Source organism: Falco naumanni, chromosome 6 (assembly GCF_017639655.2).
Source record: "Falco naumanni isolate bFalNau1 chromosome 6, bFalNau1.pat, whole genome shotgun sequence".
Lineage (NCBI taxonomy): Eukaryota > Metazoa > Chordata > Aves > Falconiformes > Falconidae > Falco > Falco naumanni.
The window spans coordinates 77988407-78009840 of NC_054059.1; the positions used below are offsets into that span (position 1 = coordinate 77988407).

The following is a 21434-nucleotide window of genomic DNA, read 5'->3' on the forward strand; positions in this document are numbered from 1 at the left end:
TTTGAAGAGAGCACTATGTTTATGGAAGATCTCTTCGGTTCCTTGGTCCAAGTATCATTTCGCATCGGTCTGAAGAGGCTGCTCTCCACTACTGAAAGTGTGAGGAGGTACCTCTGTGAAAGGCTGCTGGGAGCTGCCGATGTAGTTGACATTAGTAGGTAAGAGTGTTATCAGTGCATGATGAATGAAGAGTTAGGAGCAAGGTGTTAGGAATTCCGGTGTCTCAGATAAAGCTTTTCAAGTGCTAGTCACGTCTAAATAAACACTTGTGATTAAAAAAGATTTCAGGCTGGTGTGTATCCCAGCCCATGTGTTTGTGGGGGTTTGTAACTGCCAAAGGTTTTAGGACTTCCAGCACTATTGTGTCAAGGTTTTGGATTGAAAAAGATACAAAGCCATCTCAATCCTTAAAAATCTAAAGTGACAACTTCTCAGGGGAATGCTTTTCTTACTGCTGTAGAAAAATCCTCAGTTTTACCCATTGAAAGATAAACTGCAGGCTTCTCAGCAGTGCCATTTTAGTAAGAGTTTGCTGACTTTTTGTGAAGGATTATATATCTGAAAGCAATGGCACTGACTGCACTTTATCAGTGTTCAATGGGTGGATTTAAAGAATGTTTTTTGTCTCCCATCGTAGCAGGGAGCATCAATCTGAATAAACACAAGCAGTGAACAGTGGTAAAAATATGAAATGGATTAGAAAATGTGAGAGTTGTTCTACAAATACAACTTTTTTGCACAGACAGCATGTGTTATAACATGGAGATGAATTAAGCTATTCTACTAAAACTCTTCTTTCTGTCCATAAAAGTTCATCAGCTAACTCAGAACCCCAAGAGATTCTGTTATTTGTAGCAGCCACCATGGTAGCAAAGTGGACAAACACGTAGTCCACTGTAAACTTAAGTAATCCCTTTGTTATTCATCACATACTTAATTCACTTTAGGTTCATATCAAAGAGCCTTAATCAACAGGACTACTCTTAGGCACATACTCGAGTGCCTTAACTGAACCGGGGCCTTAGTGCTCTGCTTAGTGACAGCTTTAAGCTCTTTAGGGCCTTTGTTACCATAAATCTATGGATTTCACAGAACTGGAGAAATCAGAGTTGGAAAGGAATTGTGGCTTTCAACCTGCTTGCCAAGACAGGATTTTTTTCCTTTCCTGTAATTTTCTGTTCATTTTTCCAACAAACATGAGGTTTCTAGGCTTCTTTCAGTTCATCATAGATTCTATAATCTGACTGATCCTCTTCATTAGTCTGCCTAGATGTTCCTCCTCCTGAAATATTTCACATTACACAAGTGCTTGCCGTTTAATGAATCTTTGCAGACTTTTACAATGTCTCTGTTGTCTAGTTGCCGTTTAATCATGTGAGATATGTGATCCTAATTTTTTGGACATCAGTTTCTTCTGGCTCTGTGTTTGCAGGTTTCAAAATTATATTTTAACACAGGCATGAGACAATCTTTCCAACAGAATAATACTGTGTTTACTTAGGTTTTTTCATTCTTCCACACACTCCTTTTTTAGTCCTATGTAAGTACAAGAATGGCCACAGTTGGCCAGACACTGGGACTACTATCCAAAATAGTGGTTTGGAGTAGATGTTTAGGAAAAGAGGATAGAAGCTAAGTTCTTCTTGTGTTGCCCTTTATTGCTGTACCCTTCCAGCTTCATCTTCACCTTAGCATCTTCACTGCTAACCATCCCTGATGTCTCCACTGCTGTGGCTGTCTGTGTTCCAACAGCATAACTTCTACATCCCGGGAAGCAATGAGAAGCTATTCACTTGTGGCTTATATTTAGAAGTCTTAACATGTGATCACAAGGCACAGAGAAACAGTTAAACATGTCCCTCTTTCTCCTTTTTTTTTTGGGAATGTTTAGGAAGTGTATGTTGGCAAGGAGACTCTCTGCACCATTGATGGTCTTCATTTCAACAGTACCTATAATGCAAGAGTCAAAGCTTTCAACTCATCAGGAGTTGGTCCTTACAGCAAGACAGTTATTTTACAGACGTCAGATGGTGAGTTGGGGTTTTGCCAGTTTCTAAGTGAAAAGCTGCAGGTCTCAGTGGCAGAACACTTCCATCCCTTTATACCCACTAATATCTTTGGTACTTACTGGCATGGAGATTTTGGATCATCTGAGCAGAGAAGCCAGGAACTGAGTGTGTGCAGGGACTGAGCTCTCCTCCTAGCACTTTCAGGGATTTTCCATGATTAGTAACACTTCAGGATTCAAATAATGCAATTTTATTTGGCTGTAGAAGTCTGGGGTCTAAGATTCTTATTTGCTTTAGCATACAGAAGTAGTTATGCAACACACGGGATATTTTTGTGCCACTCTGTCTCCACTTCTGCATATATCTTCAAAATTTGCCTTTTTCTTCACTACCACTTTAATTTCACAGCAAAGTTTGATAATACAGAGATGGGAATTCATACTTGTTCCTCTGTAATTATACTTGACATCCATACAGGCATTACAAGAGGTTCATCTTCATTAATGATATTGTAATGAAGCGAGAAGTGCATGCCATTATCAATTCCACTTTTATGCTGTGTTGCCAAAATAGGCCAGTATAAAATATTTATACTTTAAGAGCTTTTTCTGTTGGTTTTTTCCCCCCCCTCTTTAATAAACTAGTGAAGTCAGTCCTAACAAGCGCAGACACAGTAGAACTCCTTCAGAGGTGATTCTGAACCAATTCACCTCTTGTGGGCAGTTTCCATATCATGGAGAAGCCTTTGTCCCCTCAATGACTTTCTTGTTACCGTGTGAGGACAGAAAGTCACTGCTTTTTGCGGTTTATGTTCAGAGGAACAAGCACAGACAACGTAAAGCACTTCTGAGCTGAAAACCAGCAGGGTACCGGCTCAAAGCAGCCTTGTGTAGCTGCCTACAGGAACGAGGAGAGATTGTCTTTATTGCCTTTATATTGTCTTTATATTGTGCGGGGGGGTCTTTAGAAAGGCAGAATCTCATCCTCCTGATTTAAGTAAAGCAGACAACACTTGAACACAGCCCATTCTGCCATAATCCTGCCTTTCCTTTTCCCCTTCCACAGTGGCGTGGTTCACCTTCGACCCCTCCTCAGCTCACAGAGACATAGTGCTGTCGAACGACAACCAGACTGCCACCTGCAACAGCTACGATGACCGGGTTGTTCTTGGCACAGCAGCCTTCTCCAAGGGTGTGCATTACTGGGAACTGCATGTGGACCGGTATGACAACCATCCGGATCCAGCCTTCGGTATTGCCAGGATTAATGTTGTCAAGGACATGATGCTAGGCAAGGACGACAAGGCATGGGCCATGTACGTTGACAACAACCGCAGCTGGTTCATGCATTGCAATTCTCACACCAATCGGTAAGCACAACTTGCATATTTTTCTCATTACTGATCGTTTTTTCTGCTTTGCATCAGAGGAAGGGGTCTGAGCAAGCCATCTAGTCTGTTCTCCCTGCTAAATGTAGTTATCTTATTCCTTCTCAGAAATCACTAGTGACAGCGATTGCACCTTTGCAATCGGTGTGAGTGTTTGTTAGCCTCAGTGCTCACATTTTTTTTCCTGAGATCTAGCCTAAATCCCCTCTGCTGTGATTTAAGCCCATTATTGCATGTCCCACCCATGGTGTCAGCAAACAGGAGTGCAGCGCGCTGGGATGCAGGATTTCTTTCTCATTGCTGGAGGAGCGCAGCGAGAAAAATGGTTGATTTCCTCAGGAGGAATCTTGGCTGCAGGGTTGCACAATAATTAGGCAAAGCACTGGTGATTCCCAAACGCAGGTGTTATTGCCAGTCCTGAAAGCGGATTAAAGGTAATGCTGTAGGTCACACCTCGGGTGGTCTGGACACAAGGGACTGTTTGGGAATGAGGACTCAGGGACAGCTTCTGTCCAACTGAGCCACTGTACTGAAGAGCTTTGAAAAGTGTCTCAGCTAGTACAACCGACTCACAGAGGGGAGGATTTCAGAATGCCCCCGAGCATCATTACCAAACCCTTCTTCCTCCCACCACTCAGAGGCTCTGTATGCTCTATGCAGCAGAGCGGTAGGGAGACATGTTCCAGCTGAAGCTACCGCCAGGGACGGATCACACAGAGACAACGTGTATCAGCATAGATCCAGTGTTGTGCTGACACAGTTGCATGGCTTTCAGCGCTCACGATAGTTACCTCTGCCTAGTGCTGGCTGTGTTTCCTTGACCTGATGCTGGACTGTGTAGGAAAGACATGAGCAACTTCACTTGAAGCTCCCTGGGGTAACACCAGAACAGAACTGCACTGCTCCCTCTATACGTCCCATGAGAGGGACGGCCCAAGCTGAAGGTCAGCTGGGTACTACGGGAACCAAGACCCTCAAGAAGATCTCTGCTGAAGAGCATGATTCAAGATCCTAAGTCCCTTGTTCGTTCTGGAAGACGGTGCATTTGTATACCTACTTTATCACGATGGGAGACTGATGTATGCATAAAGTGACTGACCAAGGATACGTAGCAGGTCTGTGGCAGAGCGGGAATCAACGTCAATTTAGTTTTCTACTGATTGTCCCAGCAGGTCTTCCACACTCACTAGCTAAGGTGTTGTTTCTGTTATAAAAAATGATTAAAAGAAAGGCTCGCAGTGGTTTTTAAAATGCTCAAATGCAGGTAGCGTCTCCTTAAAGAAAAGAGTTCATGCCAACGTGCACTGTGTCCTACAGCTGGTCGCAATGTCTCCTGATGAATAGTCATTTATACTCTAATGCATAAGTATACTGCAATTGCTGGGAATTTTTCTTTGAAGCATAGTTTGAATTTGCAGTTCATTACAGACAGGTGGAAGAACCTTGTAGCTGGATCAAAAGCTATCTGAAGTCAATTGGAGTATTTCCCATGGTTCCAAAGACCTTAGATCATGACCTAAGACAATACAGAGTAAAATAACATTGATATAATAAATATATCAAAAGGTTCTCTGTCCCTTTAACATCTTGATCCGATTTAGGGCGGAAGTAATGTTAAGCTGTATTAATTTTAATGCTCTGTGAAACAGCTTATGTTTTCTGGAAAAAAGCTGGCAACCATTCTGTATACTACTGTCCCAGAAACCTATTTTACGGATTTGGTCTTCAGCACGCTCCTCCCGGCAAGGAACACACGAGCTAAGCAAAAGCTTTTTTTCCGGGAAGGACAGACAATGGAAACACTTTGAATTTCCAACCATCCTTCTTGAACAGGAGAACAAAGTGTTTTCTGGTGATGACAGTTTCCAGTTTTTACTAGGTAAAACACAAAGGCTTTGCAGGCACATCCAAGGCATGGATAGACCCATGGAATATCTGTTCAAGTGAAGTACACTTGTAAAGGGCATGTAGTCTTATGAAATCACATGCGCTTCAATGAAATTAGGTCTAGCCATTATATTTTTAACCGTGACAGTCAACTAGGTCAGTTTTTTAACTCATTAGCTGTAATAGTCTTGGGGAAACAGTTATTGCTGCCTAGTTGTTTTTCCCCACTGGACACAAGTGCATGACAGCACAGTATCACAGCCCAAAGGAAATGTATTGTCAGCTTTTAGCCTCTCGGATGGAGACGTGTTGGAGGTTACATCTTAGTAATCATTTCCTGCCTCCTAATCTTCATGAGAATACATTAGGGCAACAAATAAACGACTAACTTAAAGGATAAGATGAGGTGGAACTTGAAAGACCTGTTCATGGGACCTGTCACGTTTAGAGCACTTTTCTGCACCTTTCACTCACTGCATGCAAAATTGGACCTGACTATATCCTTAAAAACTAGCATGACTTCTGTAATGCTAGAAGAAGAGGCATGAACAGAAGACTAATGCTATCAAACACAGAGGGAGCCTTTGAAAACGGGTTCAGCAAATTGGTTAAGAAAAAACTTCAGGGCAGGGATATAGCTTTGTGAGGTACCTTTCAGCCTCACTGTTCCTGGAAGTCCGTGTCTGGGAAGGTCATGGAACAGATCCTCCTGGAAGTTGTGCTAAGGCACATGGAGGACAGGGAGGTGATTCAAGACAGTCAGCATGGCTTCACAAAGGGCAAGTCCTGCCTGACCCACCTAGTGGCCTTCTATGATGGAGTGACTACATCAGTGGACGAGAAGACAAATGTTGTCTAACTGGACTTCTGTGAGGCCTTTGACATGGTCCCCCACAACATCCTTCTCTCTAAACTGGAGGAAAATGGATTTGGTGGGTGGACTGTTCCCGTGGATGAGGAGTTGGCTGGATCCAGAGAGTAGTGGTCAACAGCTCAATGTCCAGGTGGAGATCTGTGACAAGTGGTGTCCCTCAGGGGTCCATATTAGGACTGGTACTGTTTCATTGATCTTCATCAGCGACATAGACAGTGGGATCAGGTGCACCCTCAGCAAGTTTGCAGATGACACAAAGCTGAGTGGTGGATGGGACTTGAGGGATGGGACGCTATGCAGAGGGACCTGGACAAGCTCAAGAAGTGGGCCCGTGTGAACCTCATGAGGTTCAACAAGGCCAAGTGCAAGGTCCTACACGTGGGTCAGGGCAAGCCTCAGTATCAATACAGGCTGAGGGATGAAGGGATTGAGTGCAGTCCTGCGGAGAAGAACTTGGGGGTACTGGTGGATGAAAAGCTGGACATGAGCGAATAATGTGTGCTCGCAGCCCAGAAACCCACCTGTGTCCTGGGCTGCATCAAAAGAAGCATGGCCAGCAGGTTGGAGGAGGTGATTCTGCCCCTCTGCTCCATGCTGGTGAGACCCCTCCCAGAGTACTGCATCCAGCTCTGGAGTCTTCAGCACAGGAAAGACATGGACCTGTTGGAGCAAGTCCAGAGGAGAGTCACAAAAATTACCAGAGGAATGGAACACCTGTGCTATGGGGAAATGTTGACGGAGCTGAGGTTGTTCAGCCTGGGGGAGACCTTATTGCAGCCTTTCAATACTTAAAGGGGGCTTATGAGAAAGATGGGGCCAAACTCTTTAGCAGGGCCTGTTGCTATAGAATAAGGGGTAATGGTTTTAAATTAAAAGAGGGTAGATTTAGACTAGATATAAGGAAGACATTTTTTACAATGAGGGTGGCTAAACACTGGAACAGGTTGCCCAGAGAGACAGTAGATGTCCCATCCCTGGAAACACTCAAGGTCAGGTTGGATGGGGCTCTGAGCAACACGATCTAGTTGAAGAAGTCCCTGCTCATTGCAGGGGGGTTAGACTAGATGACCTTTAAAGGTCCCTTCCAACCCAAACTATTTTATGATTCTATGAAATAAGCAGGTCACACCACATGTCATGTGCCCGTTGCTAAGAGGCACTGGCATTCATTGCAACCGATCGGTTCCTTGGCCAAGTTCCCGAGGGCAGGAGTACCTGGTGCTACAGGCAATACTCTAAGCCACTAAATGGTTATGTAAAGGAAGAGATGGAGGTTGCACTGAAATGTTTTATGCTGAGAAAGAGTGGGAGGTCAAAATCTAGAGAATTTGGAGTGTAGTCTTAAAACCCCCTGTGATCAGGAGAGTCTCTTCACTAACTTCAGAGATCTCAAGACCAGATTTTTTTAACACAAAAATGTTATAATTGACTGAAAAATACTGTCCTTGACAATAGACATGGTCAAGTTGTTAAGTAACTGTAAAGCTCACAATTAAAATACTGTTGATGGGGAGTTAAATTAATTCTTCAGTTTAATAAAGTTTTCACAAATCGTTAAGCTGTATTTGAAGGTTAGTACTGTTCTGAATTCCTCAAGCCAATCCGTGCAGTCCTATTCTGCACGTTGTCCGAGCTGCTTCCGAAAGCATCCGACAATAACAGGCTCCACTGCCACAGGCAATGGCATGTTTCATGGTAGCCAAGTTCCCCTCTCTGTACTCCGACCTTCCAGGCTCCCGCACAGCACTTCCACACTCGGGACTTCATGTTGCACACAGAAATAAAAATGTGCAGGGCTGTGGGAAAAGAGGTGTGAGAAAGTGGGATTCACTTGAAATAATGAGTCGTATGTATCTTCAAAGCTGGATTATCATTTAATGAACGCTAAGTGTTTATTGAAGAAGCATCATAACAAACAGTTGTGTTTTCTTTTTACATGGCTTGCAGATTACTAGGGGCCTATGGTATAACTGTCATTAAGTATTATTGTCATTAAGTATGTATGTCATTAAGTGTATTTAAAAAGTAATGCATTTTAAAATGCATTACAGCAGCTTTTTTACATGCTGCTACAGAAGTGTACAGGAGAGAGCAACATCAGTTTGAGTCTCTTGAGCTGGCTGGCTTCTTTTATTGCATCTAAGGCATTTATTAGAAAAATGATCCTGTAGTACTGTCTAAACGATGTACAGAAGACTGCGGAAATGCCTTGCACAAGTTTGCTCATGAAACTTTGACTCTTCCACATCTCCTCCTGAAGGAAGTGGCCATGACAGCAGTCCAAAAAGCACTGAGGTCCCCAAAGAAATCCTGGGGTGCTCAGGAAGAGCCTCAGAAAAAGTCCAGCCTCCCTGGTAGCAGCCTGGATACTTGCCTGGCTAAGTGCCCCTGCTTGCCTTTGCCCTGGCTTCATTCTGTGGGAGCTGATTGCTCAGCGTGGGGACGTGGCAGCCGAGGAACGGGGCAGTCTGCCTGCTGAAGTCCTGCAAGGCTTGTGGTGGCAAGGAAGGGAAAGGGTCCCCATCGCTCTGCTTTGCCCCCACGCCCCTGTGGCTCCTGGAGGGGCCTCAGCTGGGTCCTGCACTGGCCTCGGCTGGGCTCTGCAGGCAGCATCTCTCTCCTCTTCAGCAGGGCTGTCCCCGGGGGCTGAAGAGGAGTCATTCAATGTCACTGTGCAGCACACAGATAATTAGCCCACAAGAAGCAAATTAGCTTTTCATATAGGAAAGAGCATAATAATCTCAAAAAAGCAAATTTGCTGTTTCTGTTTCCCTAAGAGAATCAATGTCATTTAAAAGGATGTCATAAAATCTATGTTAAAACACTGCAGGATATAAAACATGGTGCCCTACAATCAAAGTCATTCCTAAACAGAAAGAAAAATAATCTAATCTATTTGTAAATAGCTCTAGATCATAGTACTGTTGCTTCCCACAATCTCATGAATTTTATGATTGAGTGCTTTTGATAAAAAAAGCCTAGATACTGAGATGCTGAGGACAAGTAAGCATCTTAACTTTTGTTGGAAATTGACTTTATGGTTTTGGAGAAGAGCTCAAAGAGAAACCTATTAATGCTTATAGGACCAGAAAGCAAATACAAGGAACCTGAGAACAGTAAAGTTTGAAATCTAACACGTCAAGGCCAATTCATGATTCTCAGCTATACTATTAGTGCTTGAAGAGCTTTAAATGGAGAAGTCAGGATAGCATTCTATACTGTTATGCCACCGATAAAACGCCCTTTACCTTCAGAGGAAATGCCATGTGCCACATTTCGTCTAAAGGAAACCAGTTTGTGACACCTAGTGGACAAGATGACAATTTCTTCCCCGCACTATATTCTTCCTAATCATATTTTGAAACACCCCCCCCCCCCTTTTTTTTTTTTTTTTTATGTTTTGCCTACCTATTGTGATAAATTTTATGTTAAAATTGAATTAATCTTGTGACTATTGTGTGCCTGAGGGGAGTGCGTGGGACAAGAGACAGCTGCTTCCTTTCCTACTGCAAATTATTTTTGAAATCTGATTTACCCTGAACAAATTGTGTCAGGCTGTAAATCCATCGCAGAGCCCCCCTGATATTAGCAGAGTAGCAGTGCCTGTGGCCAATCTGCATATCTGGTAGATATTTTTGCTCAGCACTCTTTAAAGTAATACAGGGTTTGACTAACCCCCAAATCAAAGTGCATTAATGTCAAATCGCTCGAGCGTGTAATGGCTGGCTGAGTCTGCCCTGGCAAGCTCCTATACCATGGTAGTTCCCAGCAGCTGCTCCTGACACAACCAATTATCACTGGTATTAATAACCGTGCCGGCACACTTGAAGCAGCTCGTGGTCTTATAGCTGAGCATCTTCTCAGTCAGGGAGCGCCGCTCATCCCTAACCAGCCCCACCTTCCCTTCTTCCCCGAAACCACTACCTGTTGTACTGGCTCCCTGGTCTCTGGAAAGCCGGCTCCCCTTAGGGGATGCCAAGGTGAGTACTTGAATGGGAAGTCTGAGTCATTGAGCTGTTAGCAGGCATAATTAGAAATGAACACCTAGGAAACCAGCTTTCTGCTTTATCATCCTCTGCTGTGCATGGTTTCGCTATAGCAGGGATGCTTTGAGGAGCTGTGTCTCCAGGACTGCTGTCCTGCATGCTCAGTACTGACCTCACCTGCTCACCCTCCCGTCTCTCATCGGCCGATGGGACTTGTTCACTCTGAACCCCAGTTTCAGCTCTTAGGTTATAGCTGGAGGAGAGATGGACCTAATTTCTCTTTAGGATCCCCCCACTCCCAGGAATATGGCACATATATTTCAGATGAAGGTGTGGATCAGTCATTGCCAAATGCCACGAGGATAATTATTTCACCGTGCTGCTCCACGCTCCCTTTGCTTAGCAAGACAGCTTGTCACAGAGAGAGCAGCAGCAGCGTAGCGCTCTGCCTTCACCAGCAGTGTGGTCCCTTTGTACCCTAGGACTGAAGGAGGAGTTTCCAAAGGTGCCACTGTTGGTGTCCTGCTGGATCTGAACAAGCACAACCTGACCTTTTACATAAACGGGCAGCAACAAGGGCCTCCAGCATTTGAAAACGTCGAGGGTGTCTTCATGCCTGCACTGAGCCTCAATCGAAATGTCCAGGTAAGTCTTCTGCAGCTCAGTCCCATTCACCCTTCTCACCTGAAGGAGAATGTATGCTACCGGCCATTGCCACTGGGGCTGGTAATGTCACCTGTAGGTAGTCAGTATGGATAAGGGCTCCTTCCTTCCAGGCTGACACCTGGGCTACTAACACTTCTTGGAAAACTGCATTTGGCTTCTGCCTTGCCTCACAGCTGTAAAAACAAGTAGGAGTACCGGCACATGATAATTCTAACATTTATTTTGCTGCAGTGCTCCACTTGGAAAGCAGTGGTGCTAAGGCTTCCTCAACCTGTTTGACTAGAAAACCATGAGTATGCTAATTCCTCTTAGATCTTATGTTTGGAGATTATTAACTTTGGTGAGAGACAGCAATGTGAGCAGCACGGTGGTAAGGAGAGCAAAGACAACACAGGTCAGAGAGTTAGTGCAACAGAGAAGACCCGGTCAGCCCATCATTCCTGCTCTTTCTGAATTTGGGAGATGCTCTCTGTTCTCAAGAGGATCTCCTCTTGGAGGAACCCTCTTTAAATATGATGTATTTTTACTTCAAGACCACTGCATATGGCTAGAAACAGGACGTGGTGTAAGGGAGAACCTATGAAAACACCCAGGAGCCTCAGACTGAAGAAGTCAGCTTAGGTCAGATAGGACCAATGCAGCCAGGGTGGAACACTCATCATTTAAAACACCCAAACCAAAACCAGAAGCCTTGCATGTCTTACCAGTACACGAACATTTAGCATTCATTACTGGTGACATCCAAATCTGTCAAGAAGATTTCATAGCTTTGTTCTATTTGATGCACCAACGTGGAAGACACGGGCGGTTCTCCGGGCACCTCACTGCTATATTCAACACAGATTTTTACTCACAACTATGTATAGTTTTAGCTACCTGCATCCTTTTAAGTGCCTGGCTTGCATTTCTTACCACAACCGAGTTAAGGCAGAGTGTGGCTGACGTGGGGGCAGCGGAAAACTATTGAGACTAAACTTGTGTTTGCTGTTGAAGGGTGCTCTGGTACGTCTGTGTGGGAACCCTGACCTTGTAGGACGTCAGATTACAGAAGGAGAACTAAAATGTCTCATGCTCTGTCCTGCCAGGACAGCAAAGATAAAAGGGTTTTCTTCTTTTGAGTACACGGGCTCCACTGTGTGATCCCTGCCCTGAAGCGCTGGGGGTCCCTCACACAGCGACACCATCCACCTTGTGTCTCACCAGCAGCACTGCTGGAGGCCTACAGCTGGTGGCTGGATTTGGGAAGAGATTACAGACACCTGGCTTCTAGACCTCGGGGTGTTCAGACGGGAAGGGGGAAGGAGACTTGTTTATCTCAGGCACTCAGTGTCTCCTCCATTAATACTCTTAATGGCTTAAACCTGGACCTGAAGTCCCCCAGCCCTTCCTCTGTCATTTGCTTGCTCTTGGCTGTCAGGAACACTTTCTGCTGAGGATGTCCCACTTTTGAATCTACATGTTATTTCCTCTTTGTGCAGGTGACCCTGCACACAGGACTGGAGGTGCCACAATGTGTAAAACAGCCCAAGTTGCCCAACAACTAAAGAAGCCCCTGCCGGACCCTGCGCTGGATTCTGTAAGCTCTCTCAGTGTGATGTGGCACTTCTCAGTAAGTCAGTAAAAAAGCATTCTCTTCCCGGACTTAACACATTGTACAGCGTGTCGCTCACCGAATAATCCACTGGTTACAGCTAGCCCACTCCATTTTTCATTTAACAGCCATAGCAAGCATACCCACTGACCTGGCGCCCAATTGCAGATGGGTACCTGGGCGTATCTACACTGTATTGCATACGTATGTACACACATGCGTGTACACACACACACCACACACACACACACACGTACATTTATAAAGCAAAAGGTTAAATGAGCGTATTTGCTCTCTCATGGCTGGTTTTCGGCTTGGATATTAGGTGTGCCGGAAAAAGTGGGTAAGATTAAAGCTGAGGGACAATGGCTGTTGGAGCAATTTACCAGTGGGTGAACTGGATTCTCTTTGCCACCTGAAGTCCTTAAATCAACGAAGCATATGTTTTGACAGCTGAAGTGGATGCTGTGTGCTCAAGAATTCCTGGTTGTCCATTACATTCAGGGGCTCAAATGACCGTTAATTATTCCTTCTGGCTCTGGACTGCAGTAAGCTATGGGATAACATCCCTTTAGAATTCAGTGGCAGAACTTAACGAGAATAAGATTGGTTTCCAAGCACTGCCATGTAGTAGTTGTGCTCATTTTAGCTAACACCATGATACATGCAGAATTCAGATATGAAAAGTAGAGAAAAATATCCTTGACACATTTTAGTGTTTTTTATTTAGGTGTGATTGTGGAGACTATCAGACACAGAAGATCTGATCAGCACAACTTGAGAAAATGGTGCAGGGGAGATCCCCTTGAATTTAATTGATAAGAGATTTATTTATATATGACACATGTAAAGTATACCATGTAGAGAAATGCTGCTTTCTAGCCTTGATCCTGATAAGCCCTGGGCAGCTGTAGTTCCAATGTAGCTTTGAGATCAGAAGCCTTAATTTTCTATTAGATTAGTGTGAGCTAATTAATGTCTTGACCGTAATGAAGCACTTGAGTGAGAGAGATTCATAGCATTAATGTGAAATCCATCCCTAAGATTTTTTCTGGATTGGGACACAAATCTTTTGTAAGACTTAGATATCTGTGTCTGGCATCTCCCATGGAAACAAGCAGCTGTTTCAGGTGCTCGCTGTGGCAACTGGAGTCTGACTGACAGGGAACTTTTCCCACAGCCATGGCACTGTCACCTGCACGCTGTTGTCAGAAAACACGTTGATTCGTGTGTGTGCCGCTTTTCCTCTGAACCCAGTTAACATATGCATGTGTGTGGGTGTGTATAGCAGGAATGTGTAAGGACAAGACGCAGCAGACTGAGCCCATGACTTCTCAGGCTCTGTCACTCAAATCCTACGTAAGCGTGCTATCAAACAAGAAAAGCATAAACTCTTAAATGCCATCAATGTACTCTTTCCTTTTTTAAAATCCTGCTGCTTATTTTTTCTCTCCAAGCATACGTATACGCACATGCATATTGTTATCAGACATGTAATCGTTAAACCTGAAAACAAATATTCTAACCAAAACCCAGCTTACTGCCTTGCATTAAACTACAGCCACAGGACAAACAGCCCAGGCCTGTCTTTGGGCAGCCTGCCAGCCCCCAAGCATCCTGCTGCAGGTCCACGTCTGGTCTCTGGCCGGAGCGCATCACCCAGGTAATGCTGAGCGATGGCAGGGCTTCCCTGCGGCAGAGCGGCCGGGATCCTCCCTGGGGTCATCCCACCTCCCAGCCATTGTGGGGAGGGGAGGCAGCCCATAACGAACCAGTCCTGGGCTATTGCACAGACAAAAAGCAGTCTGCCATCATGCTGCCTTTGACCAACCAAGCATCCTGGAGCCCACCCCTCCTGCAGTGCACCTTCAGCGATGTCAAGACTGAAATAGGAAATAAAACCAACGACGGGGAAAAAATAACGTAAGCATTTAAGTGGGAAAGCAACGGTACTTCTTCCAAGTCTGGAATAGATTGTATTAGTACACTTGTAGATATTGGAATAACTGTGCTACACTCATCTTGGTTTCTTAAAGAATAGTAGAGACCAACTGTGTCATAATTTTCAGTTTTATTTAATACCATATGAACTCACGCAGGATTTTCTAATTAGCGGGTCTGTTTTAACCTACCTCAGCTAGAACGCTACCGGACCCCGAATTTCCTTGAGTGTGCTCTTCCACGAACCTAACAGTTGTAATCACAGCATTGGCTTTGGGTATTGCCAGTCAGAGCAGTGTATGGGAATACTGTACATAAGTTGCACATAGTTTTTTATATTGGGAAACATCCCGTGATAATTTTAATACAGAAGGCACTCCACTTTCACTTGTATTAAAAACAAAAGGGCATTGTTTGTTTTGGGACTGAACCTTTGTCTTTACTCCCAACTTCTGTGAAGGAAACTCAAAGGGATTTACATCTTTCCAATCTTCAACCATTGCCAGATGTTTCAAATTAATTCTGAATGGGTTTTAGAAGTGTTTGCAGTACTCTGTTTCGGTTTTCATAGTTGCTTTGGTATTGGTTCCTGGTGCGTTATACTTTGGGGAGAACACAGGGAGTGATACAGGTTACTAATTTCTAATGGAAATATGGACAACAGGTAGGGACATCATTCAGAGCTGTAAAGAAGCTTGTTTGTTTTCCTCTACACATTCTAACATTCATAGAAGTAGGGTACAGACTAGCTACACCATTACAGTCTCCTTTTACCTTAGTGGAAATGCAAATAAAATAAAAGGAATACAGCTAGAATTAGTTAACCTGCATTAGTAAGACTAATTTAGCCTAGGTCAAAAATAAACAAAGTGGTTGTACACACATTCAAGGACTTATAGCATGACCCATAGCAATAAACCAGTTACCCCAATAGAACGTAGTCTTATGACTTCAGCTGGATACATTTTGGTAGTTTAATTAACAGAAATAATGCTTAACTAGTTAGAATTACGCTAGGAAACTACTCCATATGTGAATATTTATGCAGAGCATCCAGATGGCAGTGGTCATCTGAAATAGGGAGAATAGAATTTTCCCTTTGCAGAACAGCATCAGGTAGGGAGAAGTGGGGCACCTCCATCTCCCTGATCAGGCTGGAGGTAGTTTGCTTCTCTGCAGGTGACTCCTCTGAGGTCTGTCTCATTATAAATCCAGCAGTTTGCATGATCTTCATCTACAGCATCTCTTATATCAGTTTTGTTTCCTCCAAATCCCTTTTTTAGGAGGGAGTCAGCCTTTAACACCATGGTCCTTGCAAAAATCATGTTGCCGACTGTCCGCGGGGAGCCCAGAGGACTGAAGAGTAGCATAGATACTCAAGGGGACCACTCTGGATGCTCTTGCTTCCTTGCGATTCCTCGGGGTATTTGTGCAGAGAGGGTCTCCACGCTCCTCCAGCACCTGGACCCACACAGACCTGTCTTTTGTGGGACTCCTCGGCTCCTAGATGCCAGGCTGCTCCTTATAAGCAGGAGAGCAGAGCCTTTTGCTCTGGATGAATCCCGTCCACTGTAGTACAGAACCCGCTCATGGTAGTTGTAAATTGACTTAATGTTTAAAAAAACCCCACAACCCAACGCAAAATCACAAACCAACCAACCCTCCCCTCCTCTAATAAACTTCACAAAGCCTGACCTCTGCATACACCAATGTGGAACCTCTGCACAGCTGCTAAATAAACACAGCAGGCAACCTTTCTGTCCTGCAGAGCAACAAGGGACTCCTAGTTTTCACCTACCCCTGTGAATCCCAACCTTAGCCTTTGTGAACCTTCCTCCTGGCTTTCTCCTCACAAATTTCCCTGCTAATTTTGGTGGGAACAAACAGAAGAAACGTGCCATCAGGAGCATTGTCAAACGTCCCAAGGCGTGCAATGCTATGCAACTTCCACTCCCTTATTTTCTCTCATCAACTCAAAAAGAGCTCACAAGAAGATCCTTTCCAAGACTTAATGTCAATATGAGCACAGGCCATGCTGACAATCCCTTACTGCTTCTGCTGTGGAAAGGTATGCGCTATAACATAAATGTCAGTGAGGACAGTAGCATACTATGATGTATCATGAATTCGGAAAGCAATTTGGCTTTTAAAAACAGAAAAGATAGGCAAATAGCATTGTCACCTCCTGTACTTGCCTAGTCAGTTAAGATACATAGAAGAAAATATATTGGACTGAAGAAAATATTTTTTTTTTAAAAAAAGCATAAGCTTACATCTAGCAGAGTTTAAGAGGAAAAGTATTAAATGTAATTTATTATATGCATAATGTTCCATTGTCTTGTAAATAATGCCATGATAAGTGTATTGCCGTAGTTTGTTCTTGGCTGGTGATAGAGTTCTGTCGTAGTGCTATGTAAGCTTTTATTTTTATTTTGTGGTTGTATTTTTTTTTCCCCAAAGTGTAGTTAGTAAAGATGGCAGAGAGCATCCAATATTCTGGTTTCCAAGTTGTTCTAGAGCAAGAAAGAATGTGAGATGCAGCTTTTTTTTCTTTCTCACATAATATCTCCTAAACAAGGTAAGAGAGATGAGATCAAAGCTAAGCCACCGTTACCACTGTATGAAAAACACTGTGTTTGCGACTGCCAACAAGAGGTGGTGCATTTCTGGACCACAATTCAGATTACCTGTTTTTGCGAGAAGGGATGCCAAGTACCAACAGTCTGGCAACAGCAGCTTTCTGGTGCCATCTAGCACATCCTTTGCTCACAGAAAGATGAGGAAAGAGCTATTAGACCTAATTTCAGGCCTTACCAGCTTTGCAGCGTTCTGTTTCAATAACAAAGTCAAGAATTCAACTTTGAACCAAGCCAGATAATATGAAAACCCCAAGCATCTTGGCTAGATCAACTTTGGAAGAAAGACTACAGTTTCAAGTCCTTCAACAGGTTATGGTAACAAATCAACCACATTGCAAATGTAAAGGGCACTTGTCACTGAAAATTACTAAACTAAGATGGAGAGTCTTTTTTTTTTTTTTTTTAATTTAAAGTAAGCTGCTTCTAGTTTTTACTGACAACATTTCTGGCAATTCCTCTGCCCAGCACTACTCAATGCTGCACACAACTGGCTGGAGCAGCAGCCTGAAGCACAAATCCATCATAAATAAGACGCACTTGGTCTTCTTAGGTGCAGAAGCCCATATGCAAGCCGCAGAGACGAGATGTGCAGGGCTCTGCACCTTTGCACAATACAGAAGGCAGATGCGTGTTTTACTGACGGAGGCACTCAGCAGCATCTTCCCCTTCTGTTAAGTGACCTTTTTGTTACATTTGTTATTGCAAACAGATCCAAGCAGAATTAATTACAAAATTAAGTTTTATGCTAATTGGAGGATTTCTCACGTTTTCTTGTGAAGCAGTAGATAGAAATATTCCTGAGTCCTGACTGCATTCCTTCATCCCCCACTTCCCTTAAATGTTGTCAATAAAAACACTAACCTTTCTAGGTAGCATGGTGAGAAGACATTATGTGATGAATATTAAAAACAAATGCATGAGGTAAACCTGCTGTTATTTCTGATTGTTATATGAAGCATGACTAAGACTAATTTAAATGTTGGCAACCAAAAAAGTGCAAAGGAATAAGTGTTCACGTCTGGTTAAACGAAAGACGAGAAGTTGTTTTGCGTTTTCTTCTTAACCATGACATTTTTTCTTTATCGTCATTTCCCATAGCTTATACGGATTTGGAGCTGGTGAAATATACATCTCTGCTGTATGTGTCTGTCACCAGATCAAGAGGAAAATACAAACTTTTTATAATTTTGTACCTGTAGCAAACGTTTGTATTTTTTGAATTGGAAACAAACTGCTTTTTGTCTTTTGGTCCGACTAAAACTTTGTGTAGTATTATTAATACCACCCTTTTGGAAAACCTGATGTATAAGTTTATGCTGTTTTACAGTTTCTAAATAAATTCTTAAAACATTGCCAACAAATTCAGCACCAGTACCCAATTTATTATTCCAAATTATTATTAAAAAACATAATGTCATAATGTAGATGAAGCAGTCATGCAGAATGCACGCCTGACTCTAACTGTGGATGCCTGCTTTGTTACCACGGTCAAGAATAACGCAGCAGCTGCAGAAAGTCAGGAGTCCTCAAAGCAACCATCTGTGCCTTAACTTCACACATACACCGGATTAAGTGGCGTGAAACACCTTTCTTCGTCAGCACCACTCTGTTAGCCCTGGTGCGTGTTGGTTACTGAGGACCTGGGAGTGAGTTATGTAGCTCAAATCCATCTTAGAGACTCTGGGCGAGTTCCCAGTCTCTGCTTCTGACACTGGAGCAAGCAGAGCCTGGAGCTGTGACACCAGTAGGATCCGACTGGAAAGACTTTTGGGTAAGTGTAAAAGCCAGACTGGGCAGAAAGCTTGCCAGGGCAGGAAAGACAAAACTTTGTGAGACGGTTTAAAATGACACGTCCTCTTGCAGCTGCACACATCTGCCGAGCAGATGCCTGTGAGGGACTGAGCAATGCTACAGAGGCAGCACACTCAGCCCCTGCAAAAAGGCACTCGTCAAAGCTATGCAACCTTCATAAATACCTGTTAATAAAGCAGAATAAAGCATGCTGACACACTAACAGCAGCGGCAGGGGAAGAAACAGAAACCCAGACAAAACCATCAGGAGTAAGTGTGTGGAGACACCATCCATCATGACCTTTTTTTTTTTTATCTGCAAGAGACAACAACTTGGCATCAACTCCTCCATGGCAAAGGGTCTGACTGGGCGGAATGACAATTAGAATGGGTTTAGCATGTGGGGAAATGGGAATAAAGCTGCCACAGGAAAAGGCATGCGAAAGAGAGCAGATGAGAAATGCTTGCATTCTTCCTTTATCCCTCATTCCTCTTTTTCACTGCATGTAGAGGGCAAAATAAAGATGGTCCCTGCTCTGCGTTGCCCATCATCAATCAGTTGTTCAGTCAACACTGGCTTTTGTTTATCAGTACATGCTCCAAAAGCAACACAGCTTGCTGCTTGAACATACACTTACATACTCTGTTAGCAACGCTCACCAGCCCAGAGAAACACAAGGTAACAGGTTGTCAGCAGTTTTGTTTGCCAGATGTCAGCTGTTAGCATTTCTGTTAATGCATCTAGTAACAAAATAGGACTGAAGGTACCATGCCTGAGAACAGCACCTTAAAAGGATGGCCAGCTCAAATCACCTTGGGGATTTGATATCAAAAAGCAACCTATCACCATATAACAGAAAACCTTTCCTAATGCATACACACCGATGTTAAACAAGTTAGGAAATGCAAAAGTGTGAGTAAGCTTTTGGGTTTTTTTCCCCAAGCTTTCATGTTCCACTGTCAGCTTGGCATTTCAGTTTTCAACTTGTATTTTAAGAACTGAATTTTTTTTTCCAACACTTCTTTAACTGACTGTACAAGCTTGAGACCAGGACTACAAAAATTAAGACACTCCACTCTGACCAAGTTTCACTCCTAAATAGCTTTTGGGAGCTGTGGAGGTAGAAGGTGAACCCTTTAAATTACCGAAGCTGATTGAGGACAAACTCACACAACACATTATACCCAAAGCCAGCTGAACAAAACTTGATCTAGAAGCGAGCAATGAGAAACCGAGCTCAAGGGTTAACCAGGAGTTAAAAAATACAGGTCACCCCACAACATCTGTTGCCTCAACAAGTCTCGATGCTCTGTACTCAACTGAGTGATTACACCTTCACACGCAATCGTGATTTGACATTAAGTTTGTAACCAGACAGGATTGTTAATTCCTGTTTGAATCTGCAATGAATACTGAATGAGAAGAAATCAAATTATGCAATTATGAAATGGGACGACAGTATTTAGCAACCCAGCTCTGCACACCCCTCCTCCTCTCACATGGCTCCAGAAACACTCCCACTTTTTACCTGGCTCTCGTTCCCTCCGGGCGCTCTCCCTCCGCTTAGTCCTCACTGTGTTGGCAGGGCTCTTCTCCAGGACCTGAAGATAAGGTGGAAGGTGTGGGGGTAGAAGCACACCAGAAAGCATCCCCTTCTGGTGTGGCTCTCGCTGCCCCAGAGCATTTGCCTACCCCGTGGGGGGAGCAGCCTCCAATGCTGCTCTCTGGGGAGAGGACCGTGCTCCTGGCCTTGCTGCGAGCTGACACAGACGTCCCCGCTCACACACGGTTACGGATCACCCCACCTAGGCTCCCAGGTGGCAGCCAGAAAGTGTGCTTCGCCTCCCCAGCCCACAGCGGTACGCTGAATTTCACCAATATGCCTAGAAGTTTCTCCATTAAGGGCTGCTTTCTCTTGCCTATACAACTGTTTTGCTGCTAGAGCTGTTCAAACAAGCTCCAGCTAACCTTATATATAAACAGCATGAACTTCTCCCTCTGTCGTTTAATAGTTAACCTTATTTTTGCCTCCCCTAAAATATTCAAGTTTCTTTAGCTTGAGGTTGAAGGGAGAGGACATTTTGGAAGGTTACTAACACTGCCACTTCTAATGAAAACACAACCTTAAAAACAAACAAAAAACCATTTTAGCTACAGAGGACAAAACTGTTCTTTCAGAAACACCAAATTGCTGAAATCCAAATAGCACTAAAACTTCAGTTTTGACAAAGAGTTCACAGAAGAGCCTTATGAGGCAGGGTAACACTGATCAAAACAAACATGGGTTAACCATGAACAACCACTAGCTACCGAGTGTCTATGCCTCATTTGGCTCAGTCTTGCGTGGTTTTGTTTTCAAAAACAAACCAACCAAGCCACTAAACCTGCATTTGAAACAGTGCTTAACTGGAGATCTCTGCAGAGGTATGCAGGTTGAGTCTGTAACTCTTACCTGGGACAAAACTTCAGAAAATCTCGTTTTCATTTCAAAGCAAATAATTTTGAAACCTTTAAGAGGTTTTCCTGGACAGGAAAACTGTTATGCACTTCCGCTATCCACTAACAATTCATAAAGGTACAGAAACAGGTGTATGCCCAGTAAACATTTGGAGAATACCTACCTCAGGTTCAGAGAAAGTAAGTTATTGCTTTTTCCTTATCC

At 43.7% G+C, this 21434-nt stretch overlaps 1 protein-coding gene and 1 long non-coding RNA gene across 3 annotated transcripts in view; one reads left to right on the forward strand and one right to left on the reverse strand.

Annotated features, from left to right (window-relative positions):
• The window catches only part of TRIM67 (tripartite motif containing 67), a 36650-nt gene extending 23209 nt beyond the window's left edge, over window positions 1–13441 (forward strand). For both annotated transcript variants that reach the window (XM_040597640.1, XM_040597639.1), the window contains exons 7-10: window positions 1892–2030; window positions 3075–3378; window positions 10626–10788; window positions 12288–13441. In XM_040597640.1, the coding sequence (XP_040453574.1) occupies window positions 1892–2030; window positions 3075–3378; window positions 10626–10788; window positions 12288–12353 (672 nt within the window). In that variant the 3' untranslated portion in view covers window positions 12354–13441. The remainder of the gene's footprint in view (window positions 1–1891; window positions 2031–3074; window positions 3379–10625; window positions 10789–12287) is intronic.
• Window positions 13442–18341: 4900 nt separating this feature from the next.
• On the reverse strand, window positions 18342–21377 carry LOC121089895. Its single transcript, XR_005828414.1, has 2 exons — window positions 20465–21377; window positions 18342–20373 (listed from the first exon to the last, which is right to left on the reverse strand). It is a non-coding gene; the product is annotated as an uncharacterized LOC121089895 (long non-coding RNA).
• Between the last annotated feature and the right edge of the window lie 57 nt (window positions 21378–21434).